At 44.1% G+C, this 18370-nt stretch overlaps 1 protein-coding gene across 4 annotated transcripts; it reads right to left on the bottom strand.

Moving 5' to 3' along the window:
• Positions 1-3057: 3057 nt before the first annotated feature.
• CDCA7 (cell division cycle associated 7) lies at positions 3058-13086 on the bottom strand. Of its 4 annotated transcripts, none has more exons than XM_072874863.1 (10): positions 12949-13086; positions 11069-11194; positions 10558-10668; positions 8796-9047; positions 8366-8443; positions 7446-7634; positions 6883-7023; positions 6298-6447; positions 5574-5710; positions 3058-5255 (listed from the first exon to the last, which is right to left on the bottom strand). In XM_072874863.1, the coding sequence occupies exons 1-10, from the start codon at positions 12967-12969 to the stop codon at positions 5225-5227; spliced, it is 1236 nt and encodes a 411-aa protein (XP_072730964.1). In that variant the 5' UTR covers positions 12970-13086; the 3' UTR covers positions 3058-5224. The 4 variants fall into 4 exon arrangements, with proteins under 4 accessions (XP_072730964.1, XP_072730965.1, XP_072730966.1 ...); XM_072874864.1 differs by lacking the exon at positions 12949-13086 and adding an exon at positions 11941-12288; XM_072874865.1 differs by lacking the exon at positions 12949-13086 and adding an exon at positions 11958-12288.
• Positions 13087-18370: the final 5284 nt, after the last annotated feature.

The following is an 18370-nucleotide window of genomic DNA, read 5'->3' as shown; positions in this document are numbered from 1 at the left end:
TAGCACACAATTTCATTCTCCCTGCCTGCAATGATATTAACAGACAGGTAAGGATATAAAGCTAACTTGAGCCCAAACACAAATCTGTGATTTCAGTAACTTTTTTTTCCATTTTCAGGAGTAGATGTAAGTTTTACCTGCAGACATACTTGTGGGGAAAGATTGTATGAGTAGGGCTCAACGCAGCAGGATCTACAGTTCAACTGATTTTTTTTTCTAGTTCAACTGATCAGCACAAATATTACTAAAGTACTACTAATAAAAGAGACAGATGCAATGCCTTCTTACCCCATCCTGACCATACCATGACTTCTGGTTTCTTTTTTTTCCATGTAACAGAACTGTCTGCCATCCTTGCAACCAGAGCGTGATGAATTCTAGCTGGCAGAAAGCCTGTACTAAACAGCAAGCAGATCTTGTTTAACATGGCTGTAGCTCTGTGCTCTAGACATGTTTTCATACAAATTCAATATCCACCACCACTTACAAATATCAGTCACAACAGGATTGCCCTTACCTCCCAGTTTTAGGACTCCTCCCACTAGCACTCATCATTACATTTTTGCGTTCAAACATACAATTCCCCTCCCATTTGCCACCCGCACCGCAAAGGGTTTGTGGGTTTATTCTGACACCCATCTAGGAGCCCAAATTTATTATTTGGAAGAAGGGTGAGACCCAAGCATGAAAGTGTGATGCTGTAATCTCTTAACGTTTGGAGCCCATACACTCATGTGTATCTATGACACAGCCCAGCATTTCCTGGGTGATAGTGTTTAGGACCCCATAGACTGGCCAGCCTATACTTGACAAAGAAAGCCGTTATCTTTTTACTCACTTTTAGTTGCGAGGCCAAGAACATGAAAGAACAGCACGTACTGTCTCTAAAATCTCCACACTAGCTTATGCCATTAGCCATGCAAGAGCTGCACTAGCAAAAAGTTGTAAGAGAACAAACTGGTTTATGCCAGCAGAGGTCAGTGGGTGACTCTCTTGCCAACTGTTTCAGATGCACATTGTGTATTACAGCTAAGGTTTCAAAGTCAGCTACATTCCCTTACCCTGGAACACTGAAAGCCATTCTTTGACTAGATGCAACCATTTTGCCCTTTTTGATCCCATTAGCCTACCCAAGCAAATGATGATGATGCTTTGTTATGTTACCATCTCCTTGCTTTTCCTCTTCAAAATATGTTTTTAGGTTACTGGCAGACAAAATAAAGGTATATTAGCCCATGAGGCTAGGAAGGGAGAGGGGGTAGTCTCCAAAGCTAATGCCTATTTTTAAAATTCCCATGGCGGCTCCCTACACTAATGTAACTGGTTAAGCAGCTGAGTGTGTTGCTCTGGAATGTACAGTGTATGGTATTTCATCAGCTTGTGAAGCAAGACTTCAATGCTATTTTTGTAACATATATAATGAAAAAAACAATTTGCTTAATAGGCAAGGAAGACAAAAATCCTTCTCTCAAGACTTGAAAAGATCTAATGCTTCAACATTTGGCTTAATTAAAAAGCAAGTGAGACAAGGAAGAAGCAAGTAACACATGAATATATTAGTCTACAAGAGTATTCTGATTGTAAGGAGGTTTTGGCCAATTCCATCAGTAAATACTATATCACTGTAATGAAAAGTTTACTCATAAGCAAGCTTGGGGTTTTATTTAGTTATTTAACTTAAAAAAAAAAGCTATCACTCACCCTTCCAGCATAGTCACTTCTCTCAGACTATTACACAGCCACAAATGCCCTTGCCATCCACCTCCCCTCACAGGGAACAAAGTCCAAGGAATTTAAGAGTGTAATTTGCCTATTAGTCTTTTCAGTATTCTATTCCTAGCAGTTACAAATGATTATACCAGGTTAAAAAAACAATTAGAAGTTATATCAGACCTAAGCACAAGATCACCTGGTCCTAAAGCTGAGAGTAGTAAGGGAATATCAACTCATACAGCCTTTTTCAATAATAAATTAGTCATTCACACATGAGCTTCGTTCTTCTATTCTTCCTTTAGCAGCTATACTCTATTTCCATGCATCTTTGTTTTTAAAGCTGACAGAGTTAGGACCTTTTCCTCATGAAGTTTCTTAAATTGCTGCCCATTTGCTGCAGATATAAGCCATGAGCTCTAACTATTTGTCAAGTTAATACCAACAGTACTTAAGTAGCTGTGGTAGAGGCTTGGGGGAAAAGGTGTATTGAAACACCTCAAAATCATCACATAAACCATAAGCTAACATGCTACACCATTACATACAAATTTATTCTCGCATCATGAGCAGCATGGTGAAAGGTAATGCATCTAAACAAAGCTTTTAGGTGAGAGTAACAACATGAGGATTTTACCAGTACAGAGTATCTGGGGACAGCTCAGTCACTCTGCTTGATCACTTCTTTCCTGTTTCATCTCTCACTACAGGTTGGCTTTGTGTAATCTTCTGCCACAGTCTCATGTAACTCCTCTCTCTAGACCCAGCTACGCTGACGTAAAAGCAAGCGGTACAAAAATCAAAAACAGTCTTCAGCACTGTCAGCCTGCAATCAAGGCCCCCCAGGTAACTGATTCTCTGCTCCAGCAGAGAGATCCCAAGAGAAGTTACTTGTTTGGAAAAAATAAAAATTGAAGAAAAAAGAAATACATATATATTGGCAGGCACCTGACTTTGACTTGTGTCCCAAATGATAATATCCTCCTCATCCTTCTCAGCTCAGGACGTAGGCATCTAGTTTAAAAAAAAATGTAGAAAAAGCAGAAGGGTAAGCACATTGCACATGTGCTTAAAGTCTGTATCTGGCCTGAACTCAGCACCTATATATTTCTACCATCACAGGTTAGTCATCAGGTACCAAACAACTCAATCCAAGCAGCATGACTATCAGAGCAAGACTGGTTCAGGGACACAGGGCTGGGGAGAGAAAGATGTCCTAGTCCACTGCTCCCCCAGGTATGATGGGAGCAACCAACTCCTTTACTTCACAACAAAAGTTTACCTGAAAGGTGGTAAAATCTAAGTACAGCTCTAATGAGCTTCTTAAAAACAGTTAAGAGGCAAAAATTCTAACCCAGACAGTTTTTATTTTCGAAATAAAAAACTTCATACAGAACATTGCAGATCTGAGTAAATCTAAATACAGCAGTCTCCGTGATATGACGCAAGGGTTTGCTTTTAGCACAGTCCTTTCACACTCTAGCAATCAGAAGGCAAGCCCAGGAATTGGGGGGAGGGCAGGGAATCGCTCTTATCTGTCAGACATGTATTTCTAGAGTTCCTTCATGAAATGTACCTAGAGGGTAGAGCACTCTCCACCTCAGATTGCACAGCTATTCACACTATAAAAACAAAGAGAGGACAGGAGATTTTCAATAGGACAGATGATTTATGAAACAGAACTGCAAGTCTGAGACATAAATATCTTTTGTTTCTAATGTTCTTTCTCCTCCCCTCCCACACACACTGATGTAATTCCCAGAAAGGTATAAACTGTGGACCATTATGTATACACACAGTGCAAATACTGTGCAAGCAGAGAAGTCTAAACCCATGTTTTGTTCTAGTGCTCAATAAAAGCAAGTTGATTCTTCTACTATTCAACTGTACGTTATTTATAACATTGCATTCTAAACCTTATACAAAGCTTATACAGTAGTTTCTGTAACCATACTCAGCACATTCATACACTTTGTGGTTCTTTGGATCCAATTTTGACGGCACCTTCTTTTCTACAGCACTGAGTACACATAGACCCCATCCACACAGCACATTAGAATTCTTCAGCTCCGTTTTTGCTGTACTCATGCTTCATTAACAATATCATGCAAAATATCCTTCTACAATCATGCGGAGCCAGATACAGAAATATGGCTGGACTGTTAAGGAGGAGCCCACAGCACTAACCACATTTGTAAGTGCTCACAAACAGTATGCAACCCATTACATTTCCCTTTTTATTTATTTTTAAAAGCCTTTTTGAGGAGGCAATCATTATTCCTCATCTGTTACTACAACCAGGGTGTCTCTTGAGAACATTATCTATTTATGTTTATGCTCCTCTATGCAACGGGAAGAATAACTCACTTTAAGCTGGACTGTAGCTTAGAAAGTCCTTGCTTTTTTTTTCAGAGGTAAAAAAATCCAGGCTTCTGATACCAGTGATTGTTTGTCATTGCCCCTTTTCCTGATAACCAAATTCAACAAGTTACCATCTTTCATCCACTTGTGATTGGCCAACAGCCACATGAACCACTACCCCTCTACTTAACCAAGCCCTGGTCTGGAGGCATCCCTCCTCCCCAGGACCAGTGCTGATTCTGCAAAGAAGCAGTTCCACAGTTGCAGCAAAAGCAGGGAGAAGAGAACCCACAAAACCAGTAATTTAACAAAGGGTACATTCTGTTTTAGACAGAGTGGTCACTCCACCATGTATACCCATATGCTCACATCACTGTCATCACTAGGCAATGCTAGTGCTGGTGCTGTGGAAGCTTTCAGCAGTAGCCTCCTCTCATCTGAGCAAAAATACAAAGTGCCACCCCCAACTGCTTCTGCTGCATTTTTTAAGTCACTCAGAGAATCTCCCTTAAAATGGCCAATGTGCACTTTGAGTACTCTATAAAACCAAGTATTAGTGCTTGGAGACTGCTCAGCTGCAACTTTTAGGGCTTCCTTTTTCAACTTAAGAATGCATTGTTGTTTTAGAGAACTCTTAGCTTCTATTCGATCATTTATGTTCGGTAAGAGTCTGTATTGCAGCAGAAGTTGGCCTGGAGTTAAGCACATACTTTTCCCCGCTTGGTTCTGTGGGGAACAGTGCCCTGAATTTTCAGAACATCTGTATCTTTTTGTGATCAACTTCAAAGCATAAATAAACCTGCAGCACAGATCACTGCATGAATAAAACTCTAATGGCTTAAAGCCCCATCTCCTTTCAGGGAAAAAAAAAACAACCCAACAAAAAACCTTATTGGCATGAACACAAGGACTGATGCTATCTGATTTGCAAAGTTGTTTAAAAAGAAAACAATGGCCTGTGGGCAAAGACGTTCATTAAACAGTTCTCCCAAATATGATTTGCACTGAGATAAGTGAAAGTTCTTTATCCTTTTTACCCAAAAGGGGAGGGAAGGCAGGCACTGGCTTTGTAATCTCATTTGATTAAACAATTCACTGTAGGCAATAATATGACATTGGTGAAAGAGTACGTAATTTAAAGGCAGTCACAGCTTCAGTCTTCCATTCCAAGTTCTTGTTTCAGACTGAAAGACAAGTAAAAACATGAGTTAGCTTGTAGCAAAACACTGTTTGGAAACTCTTTTAGACAAATTAGTGGAAGCCCTGACAATAAACACAGCTGAAGTTGAGAGCCAAAAGACAGAGTGGATATACCACTTGTTTTGGGTAAGAACCAACATGTCAGAAAAATTGCATGGCAAAATCTCAGATTCTAAAGGCAACATGGACTGTCAGGTAAATCTCAAGATCAAACTGGGATGTGGAGAGCTCTCCTGTTCCAGTTTTGAGCCGCTTATCCCACTTAGAGCAGAGCCATGCCGCTGACACAATGGCATACTTACCTTTTCAAGTAGGCATGGACATTGTCATAGCCATGGTACTTGGCCAGATAGACCAGGACACCTGTAGCACATCGGCCATCTCGCTGTCTGCAGAAGCTACAGTTGCAGATTCCACGGCATGGTGGGCACCTCCAGGTCTAGGGAAAAGACAAACAAGCCTTTTAACTGAACTGGAATGCCAGACATGATTCACATCCACAAATTAAAAGAGGGCCCTGCTCTGCACCGAGTTCTGCAGTGAACATCAGCAGTGCAGAAGTTGTCTAATCCAGTGCAAGAGTACAAATTCTTCAGTCTGCAAGGGATTAAACTCTCCTTTGCCTGCCTTGCTCATAACCACAGGAAGCATTCCACTCTGCTCAACTCCTGCACCACTTCCACAGCCCACAACAGCAGAACTTTGTCCACAATACAGTTCCTTTCCATAGGGCATTAAGCACTAATGCAAGGCAAAAGAGAACACTATTCTGATGTTCAAATACAAGAATATTTTGGCAGCTGCTCTGCTCTCGTAGTTTACTCCTGCAAATAAAGCTACAGAAGCAGTAGCTACGAGTTCTACACAATGCAGGGTTCTGTGATTCAGTTTGAATCAACTCAGGACTGCATTACGTACTACAGCACTGTAAGCAGTTCCCCTGCTAAAACTCTTTTGCTATGAGTTACCAATGCACCTCTCTGCTCAAGTTAAGCACCATAAAGCCAATATTCAAAATTGTCTTACCGGATCCAGCAACGCTGTTCTGACATCTTCCCCATACCTATTGCGGAGGCATGGCCCACAGAATTGGCCCCGTACTCCTATGCAATCAGGGTTACGACAATTTGTCTTGGTGTCTATGGTTTTTTGGCGACACTGATGACAGGTGGATCCCTAGAACACAGAGAAAGTAGTTCAGGAAACAAGACATTAAAGATGGCTCTTTAGTTAGGCAAATAGAGCATTTAAAAAGCAATTTCTTTGGCAGCTAGCAGTGCTTATCCTGAAAGAGAAAGCCACCTTGCAAGTTTGAACCAAGATTGTTTTAACATTGCATCTTCAGTGTCTGTTAATCATTCTCCTTGGCTGGTATCACCTAGGTATTACAGTTGTTCCAGGGTGAAAGCAAGCTAAACTGGCTTGGTAAAGGCCATTCTATGAATTCAGGGAAAGATAATGTTTCAAGATCTCAGGCATACTTCTCACAAAAATCACATCCATCCTCTCAGTGAGAGGGAGTGTGCTCCATTTGATGCTAAACCACAAGCAGGGAATAACAACAAAATTATTTCACAAAGTATGCATTTCACAAAGTCGGAATATACTTACCATGGCCCTGTTATATACTTTATCTCTTGCAGATCCACAAATATTATTCAGCTCTTCTGCTGTTATCTCCTCAACGGGGCGCACAACGTGTGGAAAAGCCATGGCACCACGGTGACCCCTCCTGGGAGTTCGGGCTTCATGCTGAATAGTGAAGACACAATGCTTTTATTATTATTTTCAGCAAAAACTCTACATAAACTCTTCAAAGCAATGCCCAAGTCTCAAATACCCATCATATATTTAAACAGGAGATAATAGACCTTTGCAAAGACATATGATATGGATGCAGCTTTAGCACCTTCACTCAATCTGTCACCTTCAGGGTGCAGAAATGCTACTGGATCTTGCTTAATTCCTGCTGGAGTGGAAGAGGAAGTGATTTTTCAAGAATAAGGCAGGGGGAAATGGAGAACACATACAATAGGCTATTTTCTGTACTTCTTCCCAGGCCATGGCATACTCATAATCTTGATCAACTCTGCATGAATTGCTCTGTATGAATTGCTATTTTCTTGAAGGGATACAAAGCCACCTGCAAGAGGAGAACTAGAACCTCAACATACCTCCAGGTATTCATCAGACATCTTTCTTCTTCTCACTAAGATGTACCGGTCATCATCTTCCTCTTCTGGTAAAGGAGTAGGAGGACCTTCAATCAGGGACCTGGATCTTGTGTGAGGCCGAGAACTTCGGTCTGGGTTCCTCCTCAAAGCACTTCTGGGCAATGAACGTCTTGGAAGTCGCTTTGGTCCCTGGTAAAGTTTAAAAGCCCCTAATGAAACAGGTGAAAACCCAGACAGCTCCTGTCCCTACTATGAATTCCTCCTCCAAAAGACATGCCTTCCAATCAGAAAACACAAGGTAAAAACATCCTAGGCAAATTCATCTTGGGCATTTTGCTAGCTGCAGAGAAATAGTCAAAAGCACGTTTGTGTCCATGTAGGTATAAGATACAGTAATTCCCCCACGCAGCAGCAGAACCCGTGTCTATGAGGAGCTGCAACTTTTAGTGTTGTTCCCATCTTGTAGATTACAGGTAAATTAACAGATTACAGGTAAATTAACAGTGAAATTCATTACACTGCCGATTCACAACCCATTCTTCTTTAAGGACCTAGTTAGGACAAATGTCAGGTTTTTTTCAAGGCTCCAAACTCACAGAATATTCAGGCTTGAGCTTCAAAGTCTGAGCTACTCCCCTTATTTCCAGCCTTAGTATAAATATATATTTACACAGCACCTTGTTTAGTTTTACTGGCCTGTGGAGACACCTAACCTTTATGAATTAATCTGTTCTGCTTTATACAGTGACAAATCAAAAGAGAATTGCACAATGAGGATGTCTGTTTTCGGAAGCAATAAAAATCTGAACTGGACTTTGATTTACATGGTTTATTAAGTTTTTAAATTGAAAGTCCTGTTTTGTAATGTCAGAATTTGACTCTCAGAAATCTGAACGCAAATATAGTAAGTTTATACTTACATGACTGACAGTTGGCAATGATCTTCTCCCACCAAAGATACCAGAAACATTTTGCAACTCAGCCATTAGTTTTGCAAGCTAATAAGGGAAAGAAAAAGGAAGCAGAGCCTTAAAAGGATGTTTATGTGCTATTACAGACTATTAGATTAGGGCAATTGGCTAGAAGTACAATTACTTATAGGAAATGCAGTCACTCTTCAACTTTTTACTTTTACGTCTTATTTATGTTCTAGTGACTGCAAGTAATTTGAAAGTGCTCAAACTTAGTATGTTGAATAAAATATAATATTTAAATATTAGGAATGTAAATTCCTCTTAATGCATTCACATAATTCCCATTAGAATTAATTTGAACAACCAAAGAGGTCCCCTAAGAGTCAAGGCAGGGGGGAAGAAGGGGGGTGCCCCCAGGGAGACATTGAGTACTTGCCATTGCTTTGTTTTCCTTTATGTTTAAAGCTCTTTTTTCTAAAAACATGGCACCCTTTTCTTCAGAGTCAGAGTCTGAATCTGGAGCTGGCATCAGCTTTTCAGGAAGAGGTTCCATCTCACCCTTTCTCCTCTCCGATCTTCGAGATGGAAATTTCATGGCTACTTTTAGAGGAATAGGGCATTTCTGCCTTCTCTGAGCTACCTCACTTTCAGCACTTGTATCATTCTCCTCTGAATCCGACTCCAGTTTCTGTTAACAAACCAGAATGGAAGCATACAAGTCAAATGAGCTGCTCTGCAATTAAATACAGTTCGACAATATTTTGTTCAGGGGTGGTTAAAGAGGCTATCTGGCTGAAATCTAGACATTTACATCTCCAGTCCTAGTACTCTAGTATATTTGGGGGGGGAGAGGGACTGGGGGGGGGGGGGGGAAGGTATAAAAAAATCTCAGGGAGAGCCACACTGTACTGCTGCAACACATCAGAAAACGGAGCTTGGTTTCAGATGCAGCAGTCTTAGCTGTCACCTGCAGGTCTAACAGCAAAGATAGTTTGTGTGAGAGTGTAAGAAAGAGAATTGCCTTTAAAGGGCTCAATTTTGCAACTTATTGTATTTGGCTGTAAAGAAAGCCACTACACAGTTCTCAGCACAGGGTCAAACCCAAGTTTCTAAGCTGTCAAGAACAGCCATCTCACAGTGTCAACGATACTAAGTGAAAACTTCGTTCTAGAGACAGTCAACGAAATAATTATAAAATCCCAATATTTTCTTATCTTTGAATTCTGATGCCTTCCTTACAACTTTTGCAAGAACCAAGGGTTCAGCAAGGAGAGAAATTAATTTCTTTAGTTAAAAGCCCATTTTGCAATAGGCTTTGACTTTTAGGTTTAGACTGAATAAGACAGTCTCATTTTGGTCTTAGGTAACAACAAGCTTCCTGCGTCATATGCATAGACCATCAGCCTCAAGTGGCAATCCTTATTTGCACAGGGTTTTTATTAAACCAGATATGTGGTTCTCATTGCCCATTATGTGTAGTTATTGATTCCTCTTTCTTATATACCTATTCCAACTTTGTCTCCTATTTATTCTCTTTACTGTTGTGTATTATTTAACTCAGACACATCCTCTTCCAATCAGACATTATTCTTTTCTAGTTATTCCTCAGCACGTTCTGAAGTTACAACAAACCTATTTTATGCCAAACATGGTACTACTTCTGTTTTCTGTACTAAATACCGTTGGTCTTTTTAAGCAATAAAACTGCTCTTGCACTGATGTCAAGGAGAAGCAGGAAGGCGGATTTCACCACCTATCACTATTTCTCTACTGCTAAAGAAGTACAGCATTTCCTGTTACACTGTCAGAGTGCAGATCTGACTGCGTGACAATACACACAGAAATTTTTCTCAGATGTGCTGAAGTTCACGGGCTAGCATAACATTTCACATTAAGGAAACCAGAAATGTTAGAGTCTAACAGAGTAACATCCAGCAAGGACAGTTTTAAGAGGTATTATATTTCAAAATCCATATGGCAGATTTTATTCTGAACTTGCAAAACTCAGGAGCTTGAGGGCTTTTTATGGAGACAGAAAGAAAATGAAAGTATGGCTACTTAGATTGTACATTAAATTAAATAAAATGATGCTTCTTTCTGACAACATTTGACTTTCAAGCCGAAGCTAACATTATTTTTCAGTTAAGAATGTGTAAGAACTTAAACTTAAAATTGCAAACTAGAATCAACTGTCTTACCAATGCATCCTGAATCTCATTTTCTGAAAAGCCACAGAAGGATTCATCATCAGAGGCTTCGTGAAAAATTTTTGCCAGTTCTTCTCTAATATCTGACCTAAACTTGCATTTCTATGAAGAATAAAATATCCTTTAGCTGAAGTTGTACAGAAAATGATTCACAATTACAAGTGCAGTATAAGCAAATAGGTTTTTTAATAAAGAAAAAAACAGTTAAGGCATTTAACAAGGGGTTTCAGAACCACAGTTGCAAATTATCAGGCATGTTAGGTTAGGTGACATTTCAAAGGCTAAAATAAATAGCTAATCTGTTTCTAACAATTACCACCTAGAAGCACAAGTGAAGAGTGAAAATAAATTACAGCATATAGCATAGATTTATAACTACTATACAAAAACATAAGCAGAGCAAGCAGTTTTAATCGTGCACAAACCATTTACTAGCCTTACATTTTTGCAAGCTTCACTAGCACTGCACATTCAGTTTTATTTGTTCTTGTACTGTACTTACCGTGTTTGCAAAATTATCAGAACCAAAACTGTCACAACTGTCATCGGAGGATGAGGATGTTTCCATGGGAATAAGTTTCGTATTTCGGAATGCTGTGAAGTTTTTCCTTCCTGAACAACCTCGGCGCTGCAAAAGGACAATAGCAACACCATTACTAAAAGAGACCTACTGTAGCATACTAGCTTTTAAGAACATCCTTAAATTGAAGTTTAGGAAGTTTGAACGTTTTAGGATGTTTAACAGTCTTGAATACAAGTCAGCAGAATTATCATCAGCTTTGAAATAATTCCCGAAGTTAGAAATGGGAATAGTTTCTGCTCTGATACATTTCTGATCATTGTTATAGATGAGTTTTGTTCAGTATTTAGAAATACTTCTTTTATGCAAACAGTCAAGTGGAAATATACACAGAAATCCTATCCTTCTCCACTCATTATAGATAATGCTGGAAAAAAGTACAAGCATGCAAATAGTACCTAGAAATCTGCTTTGATTTATTAATTACTTTTAGTTTGAGGCAAACACTAAATACACTGCAGCTGTTAAGGAAGGGACTAAGGATCACATCCACGGAAAAGAGAAGCTTTGAAACAACTGTTCTAGACACAACAGCTTGCTGTTTTGTTTTTATTTTATTACCAGGTCGAAATACCTTTTTTGATGGGCTTCAGGTTTTAATTTCCCAGGGAATGTTTCCACTGGCAGTGACCCATTTCACCTCCCCAGGGTGGCGGCGACCTGACGGCCAGGCCTGCTGCACCCACACCTCGATGCTGCCCAAGGCAAGCACTCTAACCGTCACCAGTTCATAGGCCCAGCCGACTGGGCCAAATATTTTACAAATACGGTTTGAATATTTTATAAATACTAGCCAGAGCAATTTAAAGACCTCCGTCCTCTCCCCAGCACCGTTCAGCACACCGCTTTTCGCTGGAGCGGCACGGCAGCACTCCCGAGGCTTGCCCACGCTTCACAGTTTTGCTGGTGCTGACGAGAAGCAGAAAAGCTGCCCGGCCCGGCCCGGCCGCGGCCCCAGACACAAAAGGGGCCGTTTCTGGCGTCGCCTGCCGCGGCTGAGGGAGTGCCCAGCCGGAGAAACTCTGCCGCGGCAGGCCGGGCTGCACCGGAGGGCCTCCAGCACGGGGCCGCCCAGCACTGCGAAGCCCAGGCCAGGAGACCCGGCATCGCCATCGGCACACGCAAATACGCCTCCCCCGCTCGGGCGCGGCCGCCGGCACGGCCCGCACGCCGGCCAGGGGCGCGGGCAGCTCTCCCCGCCTCCCGCTCCCGCTCAGACGGTGCCGCCCCCACACGCACACCGCGGGGCCGCCCGCCTCCGCGCCCCACAGCGACCCCCTCCGCCCCGCTCCCCCGAGACCGCGGGCTCCAGGCCCCCACAGCGGGGCCGCCCCCCCGCCGGGAGGTGCCTTCCCCCCGCAGCAGGCCCCGCGCGCCACGGCCAACGGCCGCCCTCGCGCCCCCAGCCGCGGCGGCGGCCGGGGCAGCTGCGAGGCGGCAGGCAGAAGGCGGGGGCGCCGGGAGGCTGGCACCGGGCCGGCCGCCCCCCGCCGAGCGCGGCTCCGAAGCCGGGACCCCTACCCCAGCCAGGCGGGCGAGGGCACCGCCGAGCGCGGGGCACTCCAGCACCACGGCGGGGCAGGAGGCCCGGGGCTGCCGGTCTGCGTGGCGGGGCTGCCCCCACAGTGCCCTGCCCGACCCCACCAGCCTCCCCGCAGCCCGGCTTGCCCCGGCCGTGAGACCCCGCAGGAGCCCCGGGAGAGCGCGGCCGCAAGCGCCGCAGCAGCCCCGCCGCCAGCAGCGGCGATCCGCAGCCGTGCCGCGAGCACGGCGGGCAGCCCCCCGCCACGGGCAGCGCTCACCTGCGGGCGCGGCGGACCCATGCTGGCGGCGGCGGGGCGAGCACCGGGGAACTGAAGGTTCGCGCCAAAGCGGCTGGGACCGCGGGGGGCGGGGCCCGGCGGCGCCTTTCCCGCGTTGGCGCCCGCGTCCTGGCAGATGCAGCTGACACCCCCTCGGGATCGGGCACCCGGCGTGCCCGCCTCGCGCTCGCCCGCCCATCCCTGCTGAGGAGGTCGTTAGCTCTCTCGGGACGCCCCGGAGGGGCTGGGGCGGGGGCCCTATTTTTTTTTGTTTTCTATTCGCGGTCGGAGTTTGTGGAGCTGCAAGGGCCTGGCCCTGTGGCGCGAAAAGCTCCCGGTCGGAACGCCGCGGGACTCGCGTGCCAGAGGGGAGGGGCGCGCGCAGGGGCCAGGGCCGCCCCGTGCCGAGCCGCCCCGGCGGGATGAGGGGGGCAGGGCCCCCGAGCGGCGGAGCCCACGTAGTCTCTCGAAGTATTTTTAGTTTTCTACGTTAGACCTGGATTTGTTTCCACCGCTCTGAAGTAAAACCCCCAAACCTGCCAGTTTTCAGGGGCAGAGGGGGTTTCTCCACGAAAGAAAGGCGGGTCCCAGGGGTGGGGCAGCCTCTGCGTACCCCCTGGGCACCCTGCACCCTTCGGGGCCCTGCATTCAGCGGGACAGTAAAAGTGCACCTGATTAAAAAACCCACCCAGCGCACGCACGCTTTCCTGGGCGGCCCCGGTAAGTGAGGCCTTACGTGCCGGTGCAGCCATGAGTGCGGCTCAGCGGTAGGAGTGGTGTCGTGGGTGACGCCCGTTGCCTCTGCTCCCTTGGGCGTACAGCAGTGCAACAGGATTTTACAAAGAAGTTGGCTGCGTTGCTCTTTGCAAACTAATTATTACTTGAAGACAGGCCAGAAGAACATAGATAATCAGTCACTGTAAACCATTTTACGTAATGTTTGTAATATCGCATTAAATCAAATACAGCCGTTGAACGCAGCAAAATAACGGCTGTGCGACCAGTATTTGGCAGCCATAGTAACGGGAGAAGCCCTGAGGAAGCTGCATGGGATTTGCGGCCCGGATGTTTGCTGTAGTCCTCCGTTTATCCTGTGGTTTGAGCGGGGCTCAATACCAGTGCAACTGTAGCTGCTCAGCATTTCCAGGTGCCTTCTCAACAGCAGGCGAGTCCCTGTTGCAACCGGCGCGAGGGAAGGAGGCTCCGTGCACGTGCAGCCCGCACACAGAGCTGCGCCTGTGTAAAGCAAACCACGAATCTTCTCTAAGCCAAAGCCTGTAAATAGACTACAGTACAATAGAGTACAAGAGCCCTCGTGGAGGTTTTCTGTGGGCATTATTCTTCCTGCGTGTGCTGCAGTCTGTCGTGTAAAAGAATCTCCATTTTAAATAAGCCCATAATTACATACTTACCTGCACCACTGGCTTCTCAGCGCACATACAAAAGCGGGTGAACTAAACCCAGTTCTCTGGAGACTAGACCACACTCGATTCCTCTAAATCCACATTAGTGGAGGATTGCCACCCAGGTGGTTTCCAACCAAGAAAGCTCTGTTGGGAAGGGGGGATGTTTCTTGAATTTTGATGTAGCTTTACTTCCTTCAGAAAAAAAAATCTACAAATACGAGTTTACTTACATGGAAGAAGAGATCCAGTTTCCCAACAGTAACAGCCCTTAACATATTGAATCACGATTATCAGGATTTTACTAGAAAAGTAGCCAACCTTCACAGCTTTTAAGAGCATCATATGAAATGTTATGGAGTACTGATGGGGCTAGCTGAATCCCTACTTCAGACTGCAGTTAATTTTCCATTTAATACATAATGGAAACAGCATTCTTCAAACAACGTACGTAGTCAAATGGCTTTAAAATTAATAGGCCAGAGCAGGTACTTTGTGGGGAAACCAGACAGGACATTTTGTGAACTGTATTTTCAGCTTTTTTTCTTAATATGTGAAAAATAATTAATTTATTGAAAATTGTGTATGTCAGCTCAGATATTTCACAGAGAATTAGGGAGAAGGGGGCAGGAAAGGGAGAAGAGAAATGGGAAGTATGTGAAGGGCAAGGGCTTCCCTTCCTACAGTACAGTGCAGGGTACCAGAAAATGAGTGTCTGTAACTCAGGAGATGGCTTTTGTGACCTGCGCCGCTGTCATTTCCCCTGTTTTCATCTTCATGCCCTTTGCACCCCTGTTCTACCCTGCAGGGCCCAAATGCCCTCGGTGGATGGGCAGAACAAACTTACCAACTGGCTTTACCATGATGGAAAAAGTTTCTTAATGTTTGTTGAAATGTATGCAGCACCACTGTCCTACATGCACCTCCTTACAGTAACTGAGGACATACAAAGCTGAACCCAGGTGAGCATTGCATTTTCAGCCACACTTAACTCAAATTAGGCTAATGTGAGTGGAAGAAAACATCCCTGCCCGTTCGGTCCCCCAGTCCAGGTCCTGCATGGCCTGTCCAGTGCTACCAGCCTCTCTATCTCCCCTGCTGCCCAGCTGCAGGGCGAGCTCACCCCTCAGGGCTCATGTCTGGAGTATTTTATCAGGTGTTTCCAATAAAATAGTATTTTAAATTCTCATCTTTCTTTGAAATGAGTTATCAGTACATGGTAGGCAGCCTTTGGAAGACCTGCTAAGGGAATCAGCTGAAATTACAGAGGGACGTGCAGTAGATTGAGCATGCAACACTTTCTGCATCCATCTACGGGAATCAAAGTTGTTTACGTATTAGGAGCTTCAAGCAGTAGCAAGAACATGGACCTCCAACAACAATAGCTCCATTGTCAGAAACAGCAAATGTGACCTTTGTTCCCCCAGGACGAAGGACAAGCGCTGTCCTGCACGTCATCCCGCAGATTTCGGCTGCGGCATTGCAACACAGCTTTTCTCTCTGGAGGCAGGACTCCTGCTGCCCCGTCCCTGGCTCTCCTACACACTTCCTATCTTAGCTATGGACAATACACTTTATGCTCTAGTTTCCCTCTTTTTTTTTTTTTTTAAATTGGGGCAATACATTTCTACCTGCCTAAACCAGCATGTGGATACATATATTTGTGTGATGCTAGTAATTATTGTGATGGGACATGCACAGTGACACAGATTTATAGATGCAAGTATTTCAGTGGAAAGGGAGAGTTTGGATTCTGACTACCGCAGAGTACCTGTAGTACAATGCAATAACACGTATCTTAGCTCCATAGAAAAGAATAAGATTGCAGCCACTAATGACAGTAATTAAAAATTTCTGTAAGAGCTGTCCAATCACCTCTTCATCTGAGCAAATTATAGTGTGTTATTGAAACCGTTAGTGCAATAAAATGAAGCTAAAAACATTTTGCATTAAAATAATCAGACATTGATTTATGATGTAAATTGTAAATCGGTAACCTATAACACACACTAATTGTTTTTCTCTCTCTTGAAAGGTGTGTTTCTGTTAAAGATCTGATCAAGCATATGTATTTGTTCACATGTCACCCTCCAGTGGCTAACACTACTCTACAAGACATAATAAGGTGTATAATCAGGTAACCTGCTACTGATTGCAACCCAGAAAGGACACTTGTTCTTATACAGAAGCAGGAGGATGGCCACTTTTGGAGATTTAATTATAGTTAGACCTCTACATGTTTGCTAGACATTAATTTTTATGAAGTACTTTTTTACTGTAAATACTTCAACATTGTGCTCTGATAGGCAGAACCAGAATTTGTACAATAAATGTAAATTTAAATATTTAGCATGTATAATAATTTTATACCCAAGACCAGCTGTACCAGCTCCACAAAATACCTCCACAATGCAATTAACATATTTTTCCTTTTTTCTTTCTCCAAGGAAAAATATATTTTCCCCTTTTAATTTAACAGGTTTGAATCTCCTTGTGCTTTGCTGTAAGTTCCTTATTAGTAAAGGCTGGGTGCAGATGCATCCTGCATGTTGAATTGAAGGTGGTCATGTCTGATCCTATTCAATACTGTGTTTCTTTGACACAAACTGGTGAGACCATAAAAATGGAAAGAATAAGAGAAGGAAAACCAAAAGAATAAATACAGCCCAGGGAGGGAAAAAGTGCAGTTGATAAATGCCTCTAGGAACCTATGTTCATCAGCGCACTAAGAGAATGGCTGAAATGTGGTCAGTTTTGATAGAAATCTTAATGATTGTTCCAAGTATACGTCGTAGCAGATCATTCAGAGCCCAGAGCATTATGATGCACATTATGGATTGTAATTATAATGCTCATTTGAGTATCCTGTAGCCATTCCACAAAATGCATAGCAAAAAATGTTGATCAAAAGTAGCTGTTGTTGATATGCAGTAGCCACTTTTAAAAGCTCAAGATCCCAGCCCTTTCACTCTTGGGCTTTGATTTATATTTCCCTTTGAAAACACAAAATAGATTAAGTCACATCATAAAGAAATTGCTTACAAAATGTTCTGCAAATGCATAGCTGTGGGAAACAGGAGGCTATCAGAAAATAATAAAAAATGCTTACTGCAATCTGGTTTTTTCCCTTTCATATAAGCTTTGCCACTGCCTCTTTGTGAATGTTGATTTGCATTGCCTCCACCAGCCTTCAGTGAGATGCGCGTGCTGGGAGAGGATGGGAGTGGGGGGACAGGCAGCGGCTTAACCTTCTCCCCAGGAACCTCTCTTCTGGCAGCCCCCTCAGGAGGGAGGAAGGGGGGGACAGCTAGAAAGCCTTCCCTGGGGCTTGCTACTGCCTGCCAGGGGGTCCGCAGGGCACACCTCAAGGTTTCAGGCCCTTCTTGTGTTTTTTCACAGCATAAGGGAAATGCCCTCTCTCTGCTGCAGGGAGCCCTCACCTTTCTTGCTAAGGCAGGAAAATAAGTGTGTACATTGAGCCCCAGGTATATTAAGCCACTTCATTCTACATAGCACAGTGTTTGTGTCTGTAGTCCGTCAGCACCTGCATAACCGCCTCATGAAGTTTCTAGGAGGCACCGACCCTGGGGGCAGGCAGGCGGCCAGGGCGGGAGTGGTGGGATGAGGCTGGGGGGAGCATAGGTGGTGCTGGGGTGGGAGCTGCAGAGAGGGGCCGCATGCTTTACCCCCAGCTCTCAGCCACCCTGGGCTGCCACTGCCTCCCAGCGCCGTTCCTCTGTCTTCTGAGACGTTCATCTCAAATGCCCTTTGTTTACACGTAACGTGATCTTGGCGGACCCTTATTAGTGTTATTGCCGTAATAGACTTCTCCTCCATAACCTCTAACTTTTTGCAACAAACTGGCTTGAACTGCTAAGCTTTGGCACTTCATTAGATAAGAAAATTATGTAAAAACCCTTCTATACTGGACACATGTACAGAAAATAATTCTGTCAGATATAATTTTCAGAGGTAGCACAGCTATTTGGTTCCATTTTAGTGATGTGAGATGTCAGGAG

Source organism: Ciconia boyciana, chromosome 10 (genome assembly GCF_034638445.1).
Source record: "Ciconia boyciana chromosome 10, ASM3463844v1, whole genome shotgun sequence".
Lineage (NCBI taxonomy): Eukaryota > Metazoa > Chordata > Aves > Ciconiiformes > Ciconiidae > Ciconia > Ciconia boyciana.
This window is presented reverse-complemented; position numbering and strand designations above follow the sequence as displayed.